The following is an 18,706-nucleotide window of genomic DNA, read 5'->3' as shown; positions in this document are numbered from 1 at the left end:
TGTGAGCCCAGTTCTGCAAGTTGTTGGAATTGAAATTTGGCAAATTATCTGATGCTCAGTTTTCTTATCGGTAAAATTATATTTTTTTATAGAGTTATAATAAGAATTAAGTGGAATTCAACTAGTTGAGATAATATATATAACATGTTGCTACAATGGTTGGTATATTACACATAGTCAATATTTCCTTTTCTGAGAGAAACAGTAAAACTAAACACAGGGACTAGAAGAAAGCTATCCTTTCTGAACCTGAGGAGGGCTGGGCATCCAGATGAAAGCTCCGGATGACTCATTTCTTCAACTATTGCCTTTTTCTTCCCTTTCAGGCTTGAACCCAGTGCTGACCCCCTCCCAAGAACTTCTTGTTCTTGCTTCCAGAGGATTGGAACTGTTCCAGAGGTAGCACTTAGAGAGCAGGACATGCCCATAAGCTTGAGGAAGGTATTGCTTACAAGAAATGAGTCACAGCATCTCCATTGTTTCCAACAACAAAGTGGATGAAAAACACTGAAGCCCCACTAAACAGTACTCGGAGTTTTGCTGGGACAGACTGGTTAGACTATTTGGACACTACCATGAATACTATATCCACCATTCTGCCTTCAAAGGAGGAGACTGTAGAGAGAAAAGGGAAAGAGGAAGAGGAGGAAAAAGGGGGAGGGGAGGAAGTTAAGGAGAAGAAGGACCTAATAGAGGAAGAGAGAGAGTTTTAACGTCACATAGAAATAACAGTGGGAATCAATTTTTTCACTGTTGGTCTTTAGGAAATCATCTGCCTTTCTCTGAGTTAGGCAGAGTATTGATCGATTATTAGAAAATGGTAAAATGTGTTAAAAAAAAAACTCTTTGTACGGTTTTGTGAGAAATATGTAATGCTTAAAGACTAACCAAGAGCCTCTTGGCTAAACCGGTGGATGTTATTTGAGTCACCTTGATTTTCCCTCCTCTTGAGAACTTTCTCTAACCTGTTTAGGCTGCAGTCATGCCTCCTTTCTCTGAACTCTCACAATTATTGCCTAGATTTCGTTTGGTAATTATGTCCTACTTACTGCCTGTGTCATCTCTTGTATTGTTTTCTTAAAATATTTACACTTTTTTTTCGGTTGTCATTTATCTTTCCAGCTGTCATTTTCTTTATTTACATCTCTTACTGTTACTCATCCTTGCAGTCCTGGCAATCCATTAAGGTGAAAGCTCTCTGAGGCAGGAACCTTTTCTCAGACTTCTTCCAGTCTTCCACAGCACCCCACATTTGACACACATCTGCTACTTCGCAAATGTGTGCTGCCTTGGTTAAATTTTTAGAAGCTGAACTTTTAGGAAAGCTATTATTTTCAACTCAGAGAAATACCTACCATCCACTAAACAGCTGTACCGAAGTTTCGGTGACAAGGAACCTAAGTTCACTTGTTGCATCTGGCAGCCTCAAACCATGAACCCTCACTGCTGTCCTGAGCATCCTCCCCGCGAAGGCGAGGACTAGCGCGCTGCTGCACCTTGGAGAGCTCTTTCGGACAGGTACGGAGGGGAGGGTGGCGGAGAGGGCTGGCACCAGCAGCGCGGCGCCCCTCGGAGCGGAGTGATAGGAGAGACCTCTCGCACCTCTCCGGGATGAGCGCCTCGGAGGATGCGAATTAGCCTGCGCTCAAGGCGCCTTGGGGGATAAGCACTGTCCGAGTACAGGCTTGGGTGATGGCTAGTGGGGTCCGGGTCGACATCTTCCCTTCCCGCTCCCGGACTTCTGTACACACGCGCTGCTCTGCGCGGCCGTCTTTGCCCGGCGCCTTCCTGAGGGACACCCAGCGAGAGGGATGACCGGGCGGCGGAGGCAGAGGCGCACGCTCCCGGGCGCGGGCGAACTTGCGCACCTGGCACCTGCCACACAGCGAAAGCACCGGCCGGCGAGCCGAGGGGCGCCGCAGCCGCCCCCTCTCCCTGGAGCGGACCGAGACCAAGCACGCTCACGCGGGCCGGCAGCGCCGCGTAGAGAGTGGGTGGGCAGGCAAGGGAGGGGAAGGGAGAGGAAGGAGGGAGGGAGGGAGAGGGCGAGGCGCGTTCCCGCGGCGGGGGCGCGCTCTCGCGCGGGCTGCCGGGATCGCTCGCCGCCGCTGTGGTAATGTCCGCCATGTTGGCCATGGCGCAGGGAGCGGATCGGGCGGGCGAGCGGCGGATCTAGTGTGTGGAAGCGGCCGCGGGCGGCGGGGGGCTGTTTTCGGGCGGGGTGGGCGCCCATGCTGTGGCCGGGGGCAGTGAGGAGGAGGAGGAGCGGGCCGGCCGCGCTGCACTGAGGAAGGAGGTGGAGGAGGCGGCGGGAGTCCTCCCCCCCTCCCCGCCCGCCCCGCCGCCGCCGCCCGGGCTGTTCCTGTAAGGCGGGGAGACAATGAGTAAACTCTCCTTCCGAGCGCGGGCGCTGGACGCCGCCAAGCCGCTGCCTATCTACCGCGGCAAGGACATGCCTGATCTCAACGACTGCGTCTCCATCAACCGGGCCGTGCCCCAGATGCCCACCGGGATGGAGAAGGAGGAGGAATCGGTAGGGACTCGAGTGTTTATTACCCCCCCTTCCCTCCTCCCCCCTCCCCTTTGTCAGTCGGGCCTCGCCATTCACAGAGCGCTTTACGCTCGCTGGAGGGCGCCGCTGCTGCTCTAACGCACGGGACTCTACGCCGGCGGAGTAGCGTAAACCCTCTCGGCTGGCGTAGCGCCCGCCCGCGGCCGCCATGTTGTTGCGTCCCAGTGTTGTGATTAGCTCGCAGCGCTGCTTACGCTGCCGTAAGGGGGCCTTGCCGTAAGCGGCGGCCGGGAATGGCGCAGGGGATGCTCTGGGCGCACTTGGCGTACGGTCTCTGTTTACCTTCCCATCTCCCTCCCCCAGGCGCGGGGCTAATTAATGGCGGGGTATTATTTGGCTAGGCAAGATGGTTATTTTTTCCACTTTTAAATTTTGTATTGGGTTCTCTTTGAAATGACTGTGGAAGGGCGCTTTCAAAACAAACGTCTTCGTCCCAGCAATGTAATCATTCTGGCTTCCCCGCCCGCGACAGTGCAGCGGGATGAGGCGGTACAGCACTGCGGCGGGGGAGGGCGGGGGCCACGACTACCGAGCGGGTAGTAGCGTCCGAGAGCCGCCCGCCGGCCAGTTCAGCCGACCCGAGCCGGGCGCGGGGCGGACGGGCTCTGACTGCTTCGCCGAGACGGCCGTGCTCCGTGCGCAGCGTTAGAGAGGAGCCGGGGATGCCCCGGAGCGAGCTGCCGGCGTAGCGTTTTGTCCTCGAGAGTTGTCATTGCGAGGTGATCCTTAGAAGTTGAGGACCTAGTGCATCTAAATTGGCAGTTGTAATTTTGATAATACAGCACCTTTTGGGAAAACTGCTGCTTTTCCTCCGATGGGTTAAATATTGCAGACGGTTGAATATCTGGCTTAACAGAGAGTGTTTATGACTCGAGTAGTGTTACTTGCTTGCGAAGTTCATAGTAACTGCACCCTCAAGAATTTCTTCAATGAACCTGCAGTCCCGCCTTATTGTCAACCTCGGGTGTGTGTGGATTGGTTCTCTTGCTTCTGTGACTGTCAAAAGGAAGCTCGAGGTTTCCGTGATTGGTTTTCTCTTGACTATTAATATTGCAGGAAATGCTTTTATGCCTTTGATTGGCTGGTCGAGTTCTGACCTCACTGTGTTACCCTGTTATTACTACTTTGCTCTGATTTAATCACATTTCTCTTTGATTACTTGAAAGTCTTACATTGTCAGTAGAAAATGAATATGGCCGTAGTATCAGGATGAACTTAACTGTGTGTATACAAACGTATATGTAATACATATATATACCTGCACATATACATACATATGTGTGCATATATATAAATGTATATCATCAAAAAAGCATTTATCTCTAAGGTTTAGAGGTGTGAGAACTTTTTTTTGTATGTGAGAACTCTTTTTTTTTAATGTTTCAAACATGACTCAGTTTTCCATGGGAAGGAAAATTAAGATAAAATTATATTATGTACAATAGTTAATTGCATTGAACCCTAATAAGCACAACTTTGGATATTTTTGCTATTTTGTGGGTCTTGATCCAAAAGAAAGATGGCCTTAAAAGTACTAGTATTGTGTGCAATTACTTGGATCCTATTATTTTAGAACTTGAGTCAAGAAATCTATTCTAGGCCAGGCGCGGTGGCTCACGCCTGTAATCCCAGCACTTCCGGAGGCCGAGGCCGGCGGATCATGAGGTTAGGAGTTCGAGACGAGCCTGGCCAGTATGGTGAAACTCCGTCTCTACTAAAAATTAGTCGGGCGCGGTAGTGCGCGCCTGTCGTCCCCAGCTACTCGGGAGGCTGAGGCAGAAGAATTGCTTGAACCCGGGAGGCGGAAGTTGCAGTGAGCAGAGATCATGCCACTGCACTTCAGGACTGGGCAAGAGCGAGACTCCATCTCAAAAATAAGGAAATCTGTTCTAGAGTGAAGAGTTAACTCCTGGAAGATATATTACTTTTTGCAATCACCAACATATATATGGTCCTTAGTATGCCGCGTATGTTTTGGTATTTTATCTTAATTTAGTAAGATTACTTACAGAGTAACTTTTTCATGTTTCATTAAAAATAAAAGTGCTTAACTCGTGTTGCAATTTTTTTGTTTGTTTGTTTATTTTTTGAGATGGAATTTCCCTCTTGTCGCCGAGGCTGGATTGTCGCGATCTCGGCTCACTGCAACCTCTGCCTACGGGGTTCAAGCGACTTTCCTGCCTCAGCCCCGCCGAGTAGCTGAGATTATAGGCGCCCAATGCCTCGCCCAGCTAATTTTTGTATTTTTAGTAGAGTTGGGGTTTCACCATATTGGTCAGGCTTGTCTCAAACTCTTGACCTCAGGTGATCACCCGCCTTGGCCTCCCAAAGTTCTGGGATTATAGGTGTGAGCCGCCGCGCCTGGCGGTGCCTTGCATGTATATATTTTTGATACTGAATCTAGCTCTGTCGCCAAGCTGGAGTGCAGTGACGCGATCTCGACTCACTGCAGCCTTCACTTCCCGGGTTCAAACGATTCTCCTGCCTTAGCCCCTTCCCCTCCCAGGTTCAGACGATTCTCCTGCCTTAGCCTCTCAAGTAGTTCGGACTACAGGCACGCGCCACCGCGCTCAGCTAATTTTTGTATTTTTAGTAGAGACGGGGTTTCACCATGTTGACCAGAATGATCTCGATCTCTTGACCTCGTGATCCACCTGCCTCGGCCTCCCAAAGGGCTGGAATTACAGGTGTGAGCCACCGTGCCCTGCCGCACCTTGCAATTTTTTATTAACTCTTTTAGAAAAAATTTTCAAAGTAGAGCATGAGTGCTAAACCTGGATACTTTTCAGTAGCCTACTTCAGTTGCCTAATTTTAAGGAAGAAGAAATCCAGATTCTGATAAAACGAGAGTTGAAACCCAGAACCTCTGATTAACTTTGTCCTGTCCTTTCTGCCTCTTTAATAAATGCTAAAACTGGAGGTTCTTAAAATCAATTAAGCAAATCTTAACAGTTAAGATTTATAGTCTGAAGTCTTTTGCTTCCCAGAGTGTCCCAATTGGGGGCACTCAGTTTTTCTTTTTCATTCTTTTTTAAATATGTATGTCAGAAGACTTGTGTTTTCATGAGTGACAGCAAATTCATTTCTCTGGTCTTACTTACAGGACTTCTGTTATTAAGGAGAATTATATATTTATAAAAATGGTTCTGCCTTGATAAATATTTCTAAGCAACAGTAAAATGTCATACGTTTCACAAATGTTTTGTGTTTCACTTGAATTGTATTTTAAGTAACTTTCAATGTCTGGATGTCCTTAACTCCTTATTTTTATAAGATTTTTTCTTTTGAATCAGTAGGCTTGCAACGAACAAACCAACCTTGGCTTACGGATTCACAATTGTTGCCGGGTGTCTCTGAACTGTGCTGTCCTGCTTGGTTGGCAAAATCTTTTGAATCCTTCGTGGATGGCTTTTTCCCATTCCCTCGCTATCCCCACCCACTCTTATAATTAAGGCCTGTCTCCTCTGTGTAGCTATTGAACTATCATTAGACTTCGTTTATATAAACAAAGTCATTGACTAGATTTTGAGTTGCATTCTGACTGATTACATTCTAACAATGCCTGGATGAGGTGATTTAGGTTTTCTTGGGCATTGGTAACATTGTATCGTTGATAATCATGTCATCCTGTGTAGCCTCTTCTTTTGGACATGCAAACATCTTTTATTTATTTTCTTCCCTGTCCTTATTACCATAGTCCTCTGCTAAGAGCTGCCAGTTGGCATCCTCCTTTAACTTGGTCTTTGTAGTTCTCCTCACGACACTTAGTCTAGGTCAAGTACTGTACACTTAGGTTTATTTAGAATTTAGACCAGAAAAATCAGGCAACCAGCGGTTCTGCCACCTCCCCATGAGTGTTGTATAGTTGTAGTTGATGTTTTTACTAATACCTGCCATTTACTGAATACTTCATATATTCCAGATACTGTGTTAAGGGCTTTACGTATATTGTTTCATTTAATCCTTTTTTAAAATAAACTTTCTTTGAGGTATAATTTACGTACAAAAAACATACCTGTTTACATTGTGGAGTTTGATGAATTTTGACAAATGCATACGTGCATGAAAACAAGATGATGAACATTTCCAACATTGGAAAAGTTCCCTTGTGCTCCTTTGCAACTAGTCCCTCTCCACTCATAGTTCCAAGCAACTGTTTATTTGTTTTCTTTTATTGTAGATTAGTTTGCCTTTTCTAGAATTTCATATAAATGGAATCATACTTTTTTTTGTCTAGCTTACTTTGTTCAGCACGATGCATTTAAGATTCATCCTTGTTGTATGAGTCTGTTCCTTTATATTGCTGAGTAGTATTCCAGTGAATTTGATATGCTATCTTTATGCATCTCTCTGATTTTTGAGTTGTTTCCAGTTTTTGATTATCATTTAATTCTGGTAACAGCCCTATGAGGTATTACTGTTTCTGTTTTATAGAGGAAAAACTGAAAGATCTTGCTGCTAGTGCAGGGCTGAAATTCAGACCCTTGACATTGGTGTGACAAAAGCATATACTCATAGTCACCATGCTGCATATTCAGGGTTCTTACAGAACCCAGAGTTAGCATCTGAACTGTGATTAAGTTTATTATAGTTTTTGTAAATAATATTTTACTTTTTATAATTTCGGAAGGCTTAAAAGTGGCCAATTGGGTTAGACTGTTAAATTATTAGGAAATGTAGTTTTTTCATTACTTAATTTGGTCTGACTTTTGCTCTTGGCTTTTCAGATTTTCTTTCTTTTTTCTTAGGAGTTTGTTAACTTTACTTTCCCCTGTATTGGCACCATTATATTTATCCCTGTGTTTATGTTATCTTAAGCATATAAGAAATTTGTGGGAAACTGTCCCATTTTATTGTTTAGATTTTTCTCCTGCTAGAATATAATGTCTATAAGGGCAAAGATCTTTGCTTATTTTGTTCATTAATATATTCCAAGTGCCTGGAACTGTGCCTGGCACATAATGCATGCTTGAAAAATGTTTGTTGAGTGTTGAATGGGCTTCTATTTCTTTTTTTGTTCGAAGAGCTATATGTGTCTTTCCTCCCCCTCCCCCAATATCTATCTATATAAAAAATTTATTAGCAGAATTTGATAAATTCTTCCTTCAGGAATTCTTTTTGGTTGCTTACTTTGGTACTATGTATACCTAAATATTATATCATTGTTCCCTCTTGAGTCAGAGGCCTCTTTAAATATAGAATCTTTTCACATGCAGATATGGTTGCAGTATAAATCTTTATCTTGTTTTAAGTAACTCTTACAGGTGTGTGTAGATTTGTGTGAAATACTTTTTCATACCAGAATGTACCAGTCTACATGAATCATGTGGTTCACCTTATTTTTAAAGAAGATCCATGACTAATTTGAATTGCCATATCTCCTCTCATGTGTTGTCTAATTTTTGCCATTATGTTCATATTTTAAGTGATATTTTGAATTCGTAGGGTAGGAATATTACCAGTTTTGATACCTTTTCAGAATTGCTATTGGCACTAATATATTTCATGTTTCATAATGGAGAGGGTATAAAATGCAGTTTTGTAAATTGATACTGTAAAAACATGAAGCATTTCTTCTTTTAACAAAAGCAAATGACATGCCAGTTATTATCTAAATGCCAATTGTTATATAAATAAGATATTGGGAAACTAAAGTGTTCTGTATAGCAAAAGTATGTGTAAGGCTGTTTACTGAAATGTTGTTAGGAATAAAAGAAGATGCAGACTTTGATTTCATGGGACTTAAATGAACCATTAAGTCCAAAAACATGTATCTGGAAAGTTAGCAAAAACTGCAGGGTTAAGACAACCTGACAGACATCAAAAGAGCATTAGAGAAAGTTAAATGTTAGTATAGTTGAGAGGCATGAGGTGATTCATTGTGTGTTATAGAGAAGGCTTCTTGGAGAGTGTCGTAACAATTTGGGCTTTCAGGTTTGGTTGTATGGTGTACGTTGAAGCAAATATTTGAGCATAGGACTATCTAAAGCAAGTTCTGAGGATGCTGGGTAAACCAAAGGAAGGTTCTTCCATGTTAGATGTTTTCTGTCAATCATTGCCTATTCTTCCTGTTTAGAAACTTCAGGAGGATAGCACTCTGATGTTGCTGACCGTATCATTCTCCTGTTTTTGTTTGGACGTGCAGACATCTTTTACTTCTGTCTTCCCATTCCTTTTATCCCTGTTACATCTTCGGCACTAGAAACTGTTTAAAACATAGAAGCACTCAGTAAATATTTGGTGAATGAAGGAGTAAAAATAGGGGTGGAGATAAGGTTGGAAAAAAGGTAGAATTATACTAAATTATAGATAGTTTTGAATGTTAGGCCTAGGAGTTTGTAGGGTGGTATAGATGAAAGACCACTGAAGTATGATTCTGGAGTTTTTGTTTCTAGTTCTGGTTGTCATGGGTTAACCCATTTATGCCTAAATGGGTTAAATGGCCGTATAATTTGGGAAGTTGCTTAGCTTTTCTGAGCCTCAGGTTGTTCATCACTACCATCACAGCTAACATTTGAGTGTGTGTTTTTGAGTGTGTTGAGCATGTGCCAGGCACTTTGTTAAACTCAGTAGATGGTTTAGAGCTGAGTATAACAGTAGGACATATAGGTGTTACTACTTCTTTTTCAGAGGAAGAAACTGAAACTTTAGAAATTAAGTAACTCACTTAAGATCATCCATCTAAAAAAGAACATGCTAGAGACAGAATTTGAGCTCAGGCTGATTGACTCTGGGGCTCTTGCTTTACCGTTGTACTGCTTCATCTGTAAAATGGGTTGAAAACTAGAAAATATCTAAGCTCCATTATAGCTTTACTGTTCTATCATTTATTATCCCATTAAAAGTTCAAAATTCCAGATTCTTGAGATAGAGAGCATTATTGGTCTGGCTTGCATCAGGTATCTACCTCTGAATCTGCTATTCAAAGAGCAGGGGAAGTTAGGATACCTGTGTTGAGAAGTATTACCCTCCCAGCCGGGGAGCTGCCCTGAGAGATCTGCTACTGATGGTAATATAGCATGATCAAAAGTTAGGAAGTTAAAAGTGTTAAATTATTTTAATCCATGGTTTGTCCCAAGGTGAGTTTGTATACTTAGTGTGTTTTTGCAAACCATAAATTTGTAAGATATTTTAATGAGCTTAGAATAATTTATATGTATTATGTTGTAAATGAAATTTGAATCAAAGACTGTAAAAGAAGTCTCCAGTGTCCTTTTAAAGAAAGCAAACTCTTCACACTTAATAATTTTCAAAGTCGTAAGGGATGAGTTTTGTGTGACCTCGTAGAAATTATTTAACCTTCCTGGCCCTTAGTTTTCTCATTTGTGAAATAGAATTGGACTGAGTGACCTTTAAAGTACCTTTGACTCTAAAAGTTACTTGAACCTCTGAAACCACATGTCTATCTACTGGCATATTGTCCAGGATTATAATTAGATGAAAAGAACTAACAAATGTGGCATTAAGTATTGGGAAGAAATTAATGCTTAAGGTTTAACTCTTTACTGCTGAGATGCTGTCAGTTTGGCTTGTTCTTTCATGAGGATCAATTACATTCATTTACTATATACTATTAATTTTTCCTAGAGCTCAGTAGAGCAGTCCATTCTGTATATAAGTTTTGGTTATGATTTCCTTGCTTTCATGAAATTTTCTTCACTATCTTTACTAGGCTTACTCATTGCTGTAAGTATTCTGAGGTTCAATAGTACTTTTAGTCCTTACCACTTGAGTTTATTTTAATTTTCTAGTATCATTTTTCTCACTTGAGTGTGCGTGTAAGGGTGTGTGTGTGAATTTTATATATGTATGAGAAAGAGCGTGTGCACAAGAGAGAGTAGACACTTACTTCCCCAACAAGACTAAATGTCTTGAGGAAGGTATCATGTCTGTTTTATTCAGTACCTAAGACAGGCAAGAGAGCAATTCAGGCACTTCTGTCACTTTCTATCTTAAGTGATAAAAAGTTTGTAATACAGGCACTTAGCGTGATGCTGGTCACTTGGGTTGAGTTTGGTTGTACTGGTAAACAATGCAGCTCTCCATCTTCATTTAGTTTTAAGTAGAGTTAGAAAAACAGTAATGGGTGCATAGAGACAGCATGAGGAGGAGAGGCTGATAGGAATAAGCCATGAAGGAGACCAGTGTAGATGGCAGAAGGTCCATCATGATTACATCGATTATTTGCCTTGTCTATACTATTTAAATAGGATAGAACTTTAAATTTACATATTGTATAATGCAGAACTGCTTCTTACAGGGTTAACACTGTGGAGGAAGATGCCAGTCACTTCCAGTTTCTCCTCAGCACTATTTCATTGTATCTGTCTGCTTTTAGGTTTTTGGTTTTACTGTCAGCTGCTGTTGCTATAAAGTCAGAGGAATGCAGAGTGGAGAGTCAGCCCTATCTGCTACCTCTCTAACTCCTATCTTTGCCTCCCTGATTGCTTGCTTTTTTTTTTTTTTTTAAATGGGCTAAGGACAAAGGACTCTTGGTTGGGGAGTCAACAAGCAGCATTCAGTTTTGCTGCTAATTCGGTGCAGTTGTTGGAACTTTGAAATTGATTTAGGTTCCAATTCTGGCCTCTGCCACTTTCCTTATGGGTGAGGTAAATTACTTAACTTCATTTAGCCCCATTTCCTCATCTGTTTAATAAGTATCTGAAAAGTTAGTTTTAAAGGTTACTTTTTTTTTTTTTTTTGAGATAAGGGTCTCGCTCTGTCACCCAGGTTGGAGTGCAGTGGCGCGGTCTTGGCTCACTGCAACCTCCGCGTCTCTGGTTCAAGTGATTCTCCTGACTCAGCCTCCCGAGTAGCTGGGACTATAGGCGTGCACTGCCAGGCCCAGCTGATCTTCATATTTTTAGTAGAGATGGGGTTTCACCATGTTGGCCAGAATGGTCTCGATCTCTTGACCTCGTCATCTTCCCACCTCAACCTCCCAAAGTGCTGGGATTACAAGTGTGAGCTACCATGCCTAGCCAAGATTACATTTTTTTTAATAAAAACTTAAGTCTGTGTCTTATAGGCAACTCCCATTTTTTTGGTAACAATTTTTCACTTATACAGGATAACAAATGTGAAGGTTGATGGAAGAGTAAAATGTAGAGTATTCCCATACATTATTCTGTGATAGAGTTTCACATTTTTTTCTGATGCCAATTAAACATTTTTACAGCTTGAGGCCAGGAGTTTGAGACTAGCTTGGGCAACATAGTATGACTCCATGTCTACAAAAAATAAAAAAATTAGCTGGGTGGAGTGGCATGTACCTGTAGTCTCAGCTACTTAGGAAGCTGAAACTGGAGGATTCCTTGAGCCCAGGAATTCAAGGCTGCAGTGAACTGTGATAGTGCCACTGCACTCCAGCCTGGATGACAGAGTGAGACTGAGACCCTGTCTCTTAAAAACAAGCAAACAAAAGAGAGCACTTCCAAACATTACAAGTTAATATGTGTGTTTTCCTCCTCCTTTCTCTGTTTTCTGGCACAGCAGTTAACAACCAAATTGATTTTAAAAACTAAAGACCTTGAAAATTTTTTGCTACGAGATCTGACTCTTCAGTTAATCCATAGAGTAAATAATTGGGCCCTGAATAATTAATACATTTTGTTTTTGTTCTTCAGAATGATTTTTTTTTTTTTTTAGGGTAGATAGTTACGGGGAAGATAAGTTTTAGTGATGAAAATCTCTGCAGTGGGTGTTGTACACTAGAGAAGTGAATGAAGAGAGACATTCCAGTATACCATTGAATTCCTGGATGAACACTTTTGTTTGAAAACTTTCAAAAGTATGGTATTGATGAGGGTAGCCATGCCATTTATTTGATTCTTGAGATGTTTCTCAACTGGGGCACTATTAGCATTCAATTTGTAGTTGGTTGTATGGGATGGTCAAGGCAAAAGAAGAAGTTTATTACCTCTGTCTTCTGCCCGTTAATTTCTGGAACATTCTGGTTGGAATAACACCAAAATGCTTCCTCCTTCAATTTCCAAGTGAAGGGTATTGGCATCTGATTTGAGAATTATGATCCAGGGCTTCTTAACCTTTTTTTGGTGACATGGACTCTTTTGGCAGTCTGGTGAAACTCCTCAGAATGATGCCATAAATGTGTAAAATAAAATCCGATAAATCAATTATATTGAAATAGAGTTATCAAAATAAAGTTTTTAATATATGTGCTTTATTAACACATTAAGTACAGAATATACAGTGGATTTAGTTATCGTAAATTCAAAATAGTGATAAATATAAACAGTATTTTGACATAATTTGACTTGAAAAGATCTAGGATTTCTGTTGGTATTGCTAGTACTACTGTCGTCTGTTGTCTACATTAGGAATTGAAGGAAATGTTAAATTTGTTAGAAGTGTGTGTTTTCTCATCCAAGTTCATGGACCCCTTAGTTCTTTCTATGGATGTTTTGGGAACCTATGACCTGAGATTCAGAAATCTTCAGGAGAATTTGCATGGCCCAAATGGCAATTTCATTCCTGTGTCATCTCAAAAGCGTACAGGCTGCAGATTTTATTCCCATTACTATACAGGAGATGGTACTGTAGACAGAATTGTCCTATTTTCACGTTTAACACATTTACTACTAGCTTTTTAAAACTGAAAAATAATAGATCCACATGATTTAAATATAAAAATTTAACAGCACAAGAGCATACATAAAAAGTAAGTGTCTTTCCTTCCTCAGGTTTACAGATACGCTACAGAGGCAGCTGCTCTTAGCTGTGTGTGTGTGTGCGCGCGCGCGTGCGTGTTCTAGAAAATTTCTAGACAAAGACTTTTTACTTGGTAAAGTAACCAAGTAATTCTCTTGTACTTATTTTGTAAGTGAGTAATATGTAATCTTAAAGTTAGCTTTTTAATCTAGACTTACAGGGTCAGGCAATTTTGATTTTAAATTCCTTCCCTTTAATATCTCTGAGGAATTGAGAATTAGCAGAATGTAGCTTTCTGTTCATTGTAGTTTAGATAGCAAACCTTAACTCGTCATTCCTAAGTAGTTGTTTGGTTGTCAGCAAAGCCTTGCATTGTGCATTGGACTTTTGCTTGTATTCCTATTTTTATACAAAAAAAAAAATGAAGTCAGATTAATTATTAAGTGACTTGTCAGTGTTTTTACTGTAATATTTATTTATGGCCTCAAGTAGTAACTTGAGTCAGAAGAGCAACAATAAGATACCCTTTTGAAGAAAGCCATCCTATTCAGGTACCATGTTGGCAAGCCTGATATTTCATATGGACCGCACTGTCTTATACTTTCACTGTAGTTGTTTGTGATGTTTATTCATTCAGTAACTTAGTCCCATAAGCAAAGGGACCTTGTCTTTGTTACCTTTGTATACTCGATCATTTGGTATAGATGGCGTATTGGTATTTGCTCACTAAATATTTGATGACGGAATGTACAGCACCTGCTATGTGCTTTAGACACAGAAAGGAGTAAGATGTGGTACCCATTCACAAGCAGCTTATAGCTTAGTAGTAGAGAAAAGAGTTTTACACAGATGAACACATTTTAATGTGTTAATGTGGAAAATGAAAATGATACTGTGGAAATTTATTTCATGAGGGACATGATTTGGGCCAGAGTTTAAATATCAATTCATGTAATAGCTAATTGACTTTAATATACTATTGAATTCGTTTTTACAGATTAGTCTTGAAATGATTCCTGTATGCCAGAATGCCATGAGTTTTTTTTTTTAGATGTCTGTTGTTACAGTCATAGAGGGAAGTGTGTGACACCCAGTAGAGTTGCTAAGAGAGTTGAGACAGTTTTGGGATCTAGTGTAGGACAGGCAGAATTGTATTGTCCTTTTAGGACAGGCAGAATTGTATTATGAACAGTCCCTATTGAACGAGTTTGGAAGAACAGAAACTGTTACGGAGGATGGTAAAGGAACACTGCTCTTCAAGTAATGCATAGGTTTTACTTAATTTTGGCTTAAAGTGTCGGGTCACTTTCTGTAAAACCAAGTACTTGGAAGAAGATTGTTTATATATTATAGGTGCTTGGTCAGTAGGAGTTTATTTGAAATAGCCTAACCACCTTGCAGAGTTCAACAAGGCTTTCAAAATACCTCCCCAAAAAATTTCCAAAGATTTAGGTCAGTGATTCTCAAGCTTTAGCATGCTTCAGAATCACCTAAAGGGCCTGTTAAAATACAGTTCACTGGGTCTTATTCCCCTTAGTGTCTAATTAAGTCTAGAATAGGGCCTGGGAATTTGCATTTTTAAGAAGTTCCCAGGTGATCCTGGTGCTGCTTGTCCCAACTTTGAAAACCACCAGTTAAAGAGGTAATATTGTCGTTCTTATCTTGGCCACACACCAGAATATCTGGGATGCTTTTATAAAGTATACTTAAAAGCTCTGTCCTAGATCTGCCAACCAAATCACAAGTTAGGCATGATTCTGGATTCAGTAGAATTGATTTGTCTAGGTAGAGAAAAGGGATTGGCGTGTGTGCCCATGATCCATGCCTTTCTGCCTTACCATTTTACCACACCTTTCAGGGTTTCTTTCCTTGTGATCTAATTCATTGGCTTTCAGATTTTTTGACTATGACTAATTGTGTGTGTGTGCGCGTGTGCGTGCGTGTGTAACTGAAATAAAGTGCGCTTTGACAGACATATCTGTATTATACATATACTAATACAATTGATTTTTATTATTCGAGGTAGTTATGTTCTGTTATGTTGCCATGAGCACAGAATTATTTCATACCTAAGCCGTTGCTCCTAGGGGAAATGCAGGGTTAAATTCTTGCTAGACCCTGGTCACGACAGTTTCATTTGCTGATCAGTTTGTAACTTTGTTTTATGTATGTTTCTGTTTTTAAATTATCTATTTAAAACACATTGTTGATTCATTGACATTGAACTCACAGCCAGCAGCACTGTAACACATGTCTGAGGGAAGCTTATGTAACACATGTATTTTCTCCATAAGGCACATCACAGTCCTCTTGTGCTGAGGGACACTGGACTACACTTCAGCACCATACTTGGAGGCCCCTTTAGACAGTGAAATTACCCACAAAAGGGATAAAAATGTGAAAAACATGGCACTAAGTAGAACATGAAAAGGATGCTTATTTACAGTATGAGAGTTGAAACAAGATGTCAGAGTGTCACCTTGTTTGACCTCAGCTGGGAGTATGTGTCAGGTGGGCAACGCAAATATTTCACTGTTCTGCACGTGTCTGCAAGTGACTGAGAAAGTGTCACAAATAAAATTTAGCAAGTAGGCGAATTTGCAAATAAGGAATTTGCAAGTAATGAAGATTAGCTGTGTGTGTGTGTATATATATATATGCATTTTTCCCTTTTCAGTTCTATTTTGTTAAAAATAATTTTGATCATGAGCTACTAGATTGATTTCATGATTCACTAGTGGTTCAGCTCACAGTTTGAAAAACACTGCTTTACTTAATTCAGCAGCATGGGTTATATATTATTTACTACTTATGCAATGATAAGTGATAAATGATATTAAACTATATATGTGTTATATAGTTTATTTTGTATGATTATTATAGTATTATTAAAAGATATATCTTTTAATATATATAAAAGATACTACTTTGTGTAGTAAACATAGAGTTTAGTCTTGATGAGGAACTTGGGTTTTGCAGGGTACAGCCTCAAGTTTGTATTTGTAATAGATCATTATTAGATGGACTGTGGAGGCAGTGCATGGGTGGTGGCGGTGGCAGAAGACTAGAGACAAAACTAGTTATGAGTGTACTGACCTGTGATTTCTGACTGCATTTTCAGCAAATTTACGGCGGAATAAAAACAATTTGGATACTTTGTGGATTAAAGAGTTTCATTTAAATCTTCATCATATGTCAGGGTTTCTTAACTGAGGTCTTTGGTACCTAGATAGACTTAATGGGGTCTGTGAACTTTCTGGGTTTGTTTTGTTTTGTTACCACAGTTTCATATGGATGTTTACCACTTCCCTTCCAGAGAATCATCAGACCTAGAGTAAATGACCCTGATGACTCATTAAGGAGGTTAAGAATCGCATTTTAGGTGGTAATGCAGATTGCTTTTTTTAAAAAAAAAAATAGTTAATCTTCATTACATATGAATCACAAAGGTTTAAATTTTCTGAGAAATCTGAGGAGGTATTTTAGAGTTTTAGACTGAATTTATACTGATGTGAAATGCAGAATTTTACTTATTGATTCTTTGTTGTTTGTGGAAGCATATTACTGATGAATATAAATATATTGAATATAAAGAATATTATTACTTTTAAGCATTAAAGTAAATCTAGATATTGTGACTAGGCACACTGGCTCATGCTTTTAATCTCAGCCCTTTGGTAGGCTGAGACAGAAAGATCACTTGAGGCCAGGAATTTGAGACCAGCACAGGCAACATAGCAGGTCTCTACACAAAAAAATTTTTTTAAATCTGGATACCATTTGCTTGTATTGCAGTGGAATTGTGTTTAGAAACAGTGGCGTAAATAAAACTTGCCCTTTATTTACTGTTAGGACATTAACACAGTATGGGAAGGTGCTGATTCTGTAGCGTGATAAAACAGTACAGATGGTCGTTGCAAATGTACTCAGCCACCTGAGCATATCTTGAGGTAGTTAATTTCTCTGTAAACTAGAAAAGTGAAACCCCAGAGTGTTCACATTATATTATTCTGTTTTTGGAAACACTCTTCCGTTATTAGAATATCATGTATGTTCATTTGTAAAAAATTCAGAATATGCAGAAAAGGTGTGAAGAAGAAAACACAAATCCCTTAAACTTCCACCTCTCTGAGGTATCCCTGTGGTTGACCTTTGGGTGAATGTACATCCTTCCATACTTTTTATCTATGTGATATATTTATATGTAAATAGGTATATGTGTGTAAGAGAGAAAAAGAAAGAGAGGTTTGTTTTTTAAAATCTACTTGAGATTGGAAAATTTGGGAAAATAATTTCTTTAGCTCATTTTGAGCCATCCCTTCAATTATTGGATTAGCTTTATTCACTGTAGCCTGAGACATGGGTGGTATAAGAGAATGAATGGCAGCTTGTATTGGGTCACTGGTCTAAAGGGAACTTGAGAGGAAGGAATAGTCGTTTTCCAAAACAAGGACATTTTAAATATAGATATAGTCATTAAAGAAATTCCTGTGTGCTGAGCATCAATTCTTATTTTTAATTACTGTAACTAGCTAGTGGTCTGGTGTATCTGTTGACTGTAATTTGTTCAGTTCCATATTGAGGGAAATTGATATATCAGTCAAGAGTTTTTTTTTTCAGTCCTTAATAAAAAATGTTTCTGGTTTTTGATTTAAAGTTAAGTAGATTTCCGCCTTCAAGTTAATTACCCCATTTTTTCCATAGAACTTGTGTAGTTCTAGTATACGCTGCTTTGTAGATCAGTGTATTCATTCAAGTGGATATCCAGTTGTCTAAACATCATTTAAAAAAATAATATTTTCTCCCTGGTATGAGATGCCACCTTCATCGTATTTGAATTTTTTAAGGTTATTTGGTGTATATTTTAACTTTTAATTTTGTTCTGTTTAAATTTTCCTTCAGAATTTTTTTGTGTGCAAAAAAACTTTAAATCATTGTTTTATCTTTTCAAAGATAAGATTATGAATTGTTTATTATCTCATCTTTCATCATTTATTTTTATATCTGGTAGAGCTAGTCACTTCCCCTTACTCATTATTCTGCTTTTTCAGAGTTTACTGGCAGTTGTTTCTTACTTTTTCAATATGAACTTTATCATTGTTTTGTCTAAGTCCCAAAAATAATGTTGGCAATTTTACTGGGATTCACCATACTTTTATCAATTAGCTTATAGAGAATTGATATCTTTGTGATGTTGACTTCCTGTTTTGGAATGTGGCTTGTCTCTTCATTTGTCAAAGTCTAATGTGTATCCTGTTAGAGGATTGGTTTTGTGCATTTTTTGTTGAGCTTATTCCTAGGAATTTCATCTATTTAGTATTGTAAATGGAATCTTCTCTCTCATTATACCTTATAACTTCTTAAAGCTATTGATTTCTATATGTTAATTTTATATCCTGCAACTTTATTAAATTGTTTGTACTAGTTTTTGCACTGATTCTCTTATGTAATTGAGTTAGATAC

General features: G+C 39.7%; 1 protein-coding gene across 2 annotated transcripts in view; it reads left to right on the top strand.

Moving 5' to 3' along the window:
• The first annotated feature begins 2,088 nt into the window (after positions 1 to 2,088).
• EPC2 (enhancer of polycomb homolog 2) overlaps positions 2,089 to 18,706 on the top strand; it is a 146,388-nt gene continuing 129,770 nt past the window's right edge. For both annotated transcript variants that reach the window (XM_033231563.1, XM_033231562.1), the window contains exon 1: positions 2,089 to 2,533. In XM_033231563.1, the coding sequence (XP_033087454.1) occupies positions 2,381 to 2,533 (153 nt within the window). In that variant the 5' untranslated portion in view covers positions 2,089 to 2,380. The remainder of the gene's footprint in view (positions 2,534 to 18,706) is intronic.

The sequence above is a fragment of the Trachypithecus francoisi genome, unplaced genomic scaffold (genome assembly GCF_009764315.1).
Source record: "Trachypithecus francoisi isolate TF-2019V2 unplaced genomic scaffold, Tfra_2.0 Lachesis_group13, whole genome shotgun sequence".
In the NCBI taxonomy this organism is placed as follows: Eukaryota; Metazoa; Chordata; class Mammalia; order Primates; family Cercopithecidae; genus Trachypithecus; species Trachypithecus francoisi.
Note: the sequence above shows the minus strand (reverse complement) of the source record. Positions and strands in the feature narration are given on the sequence as shown.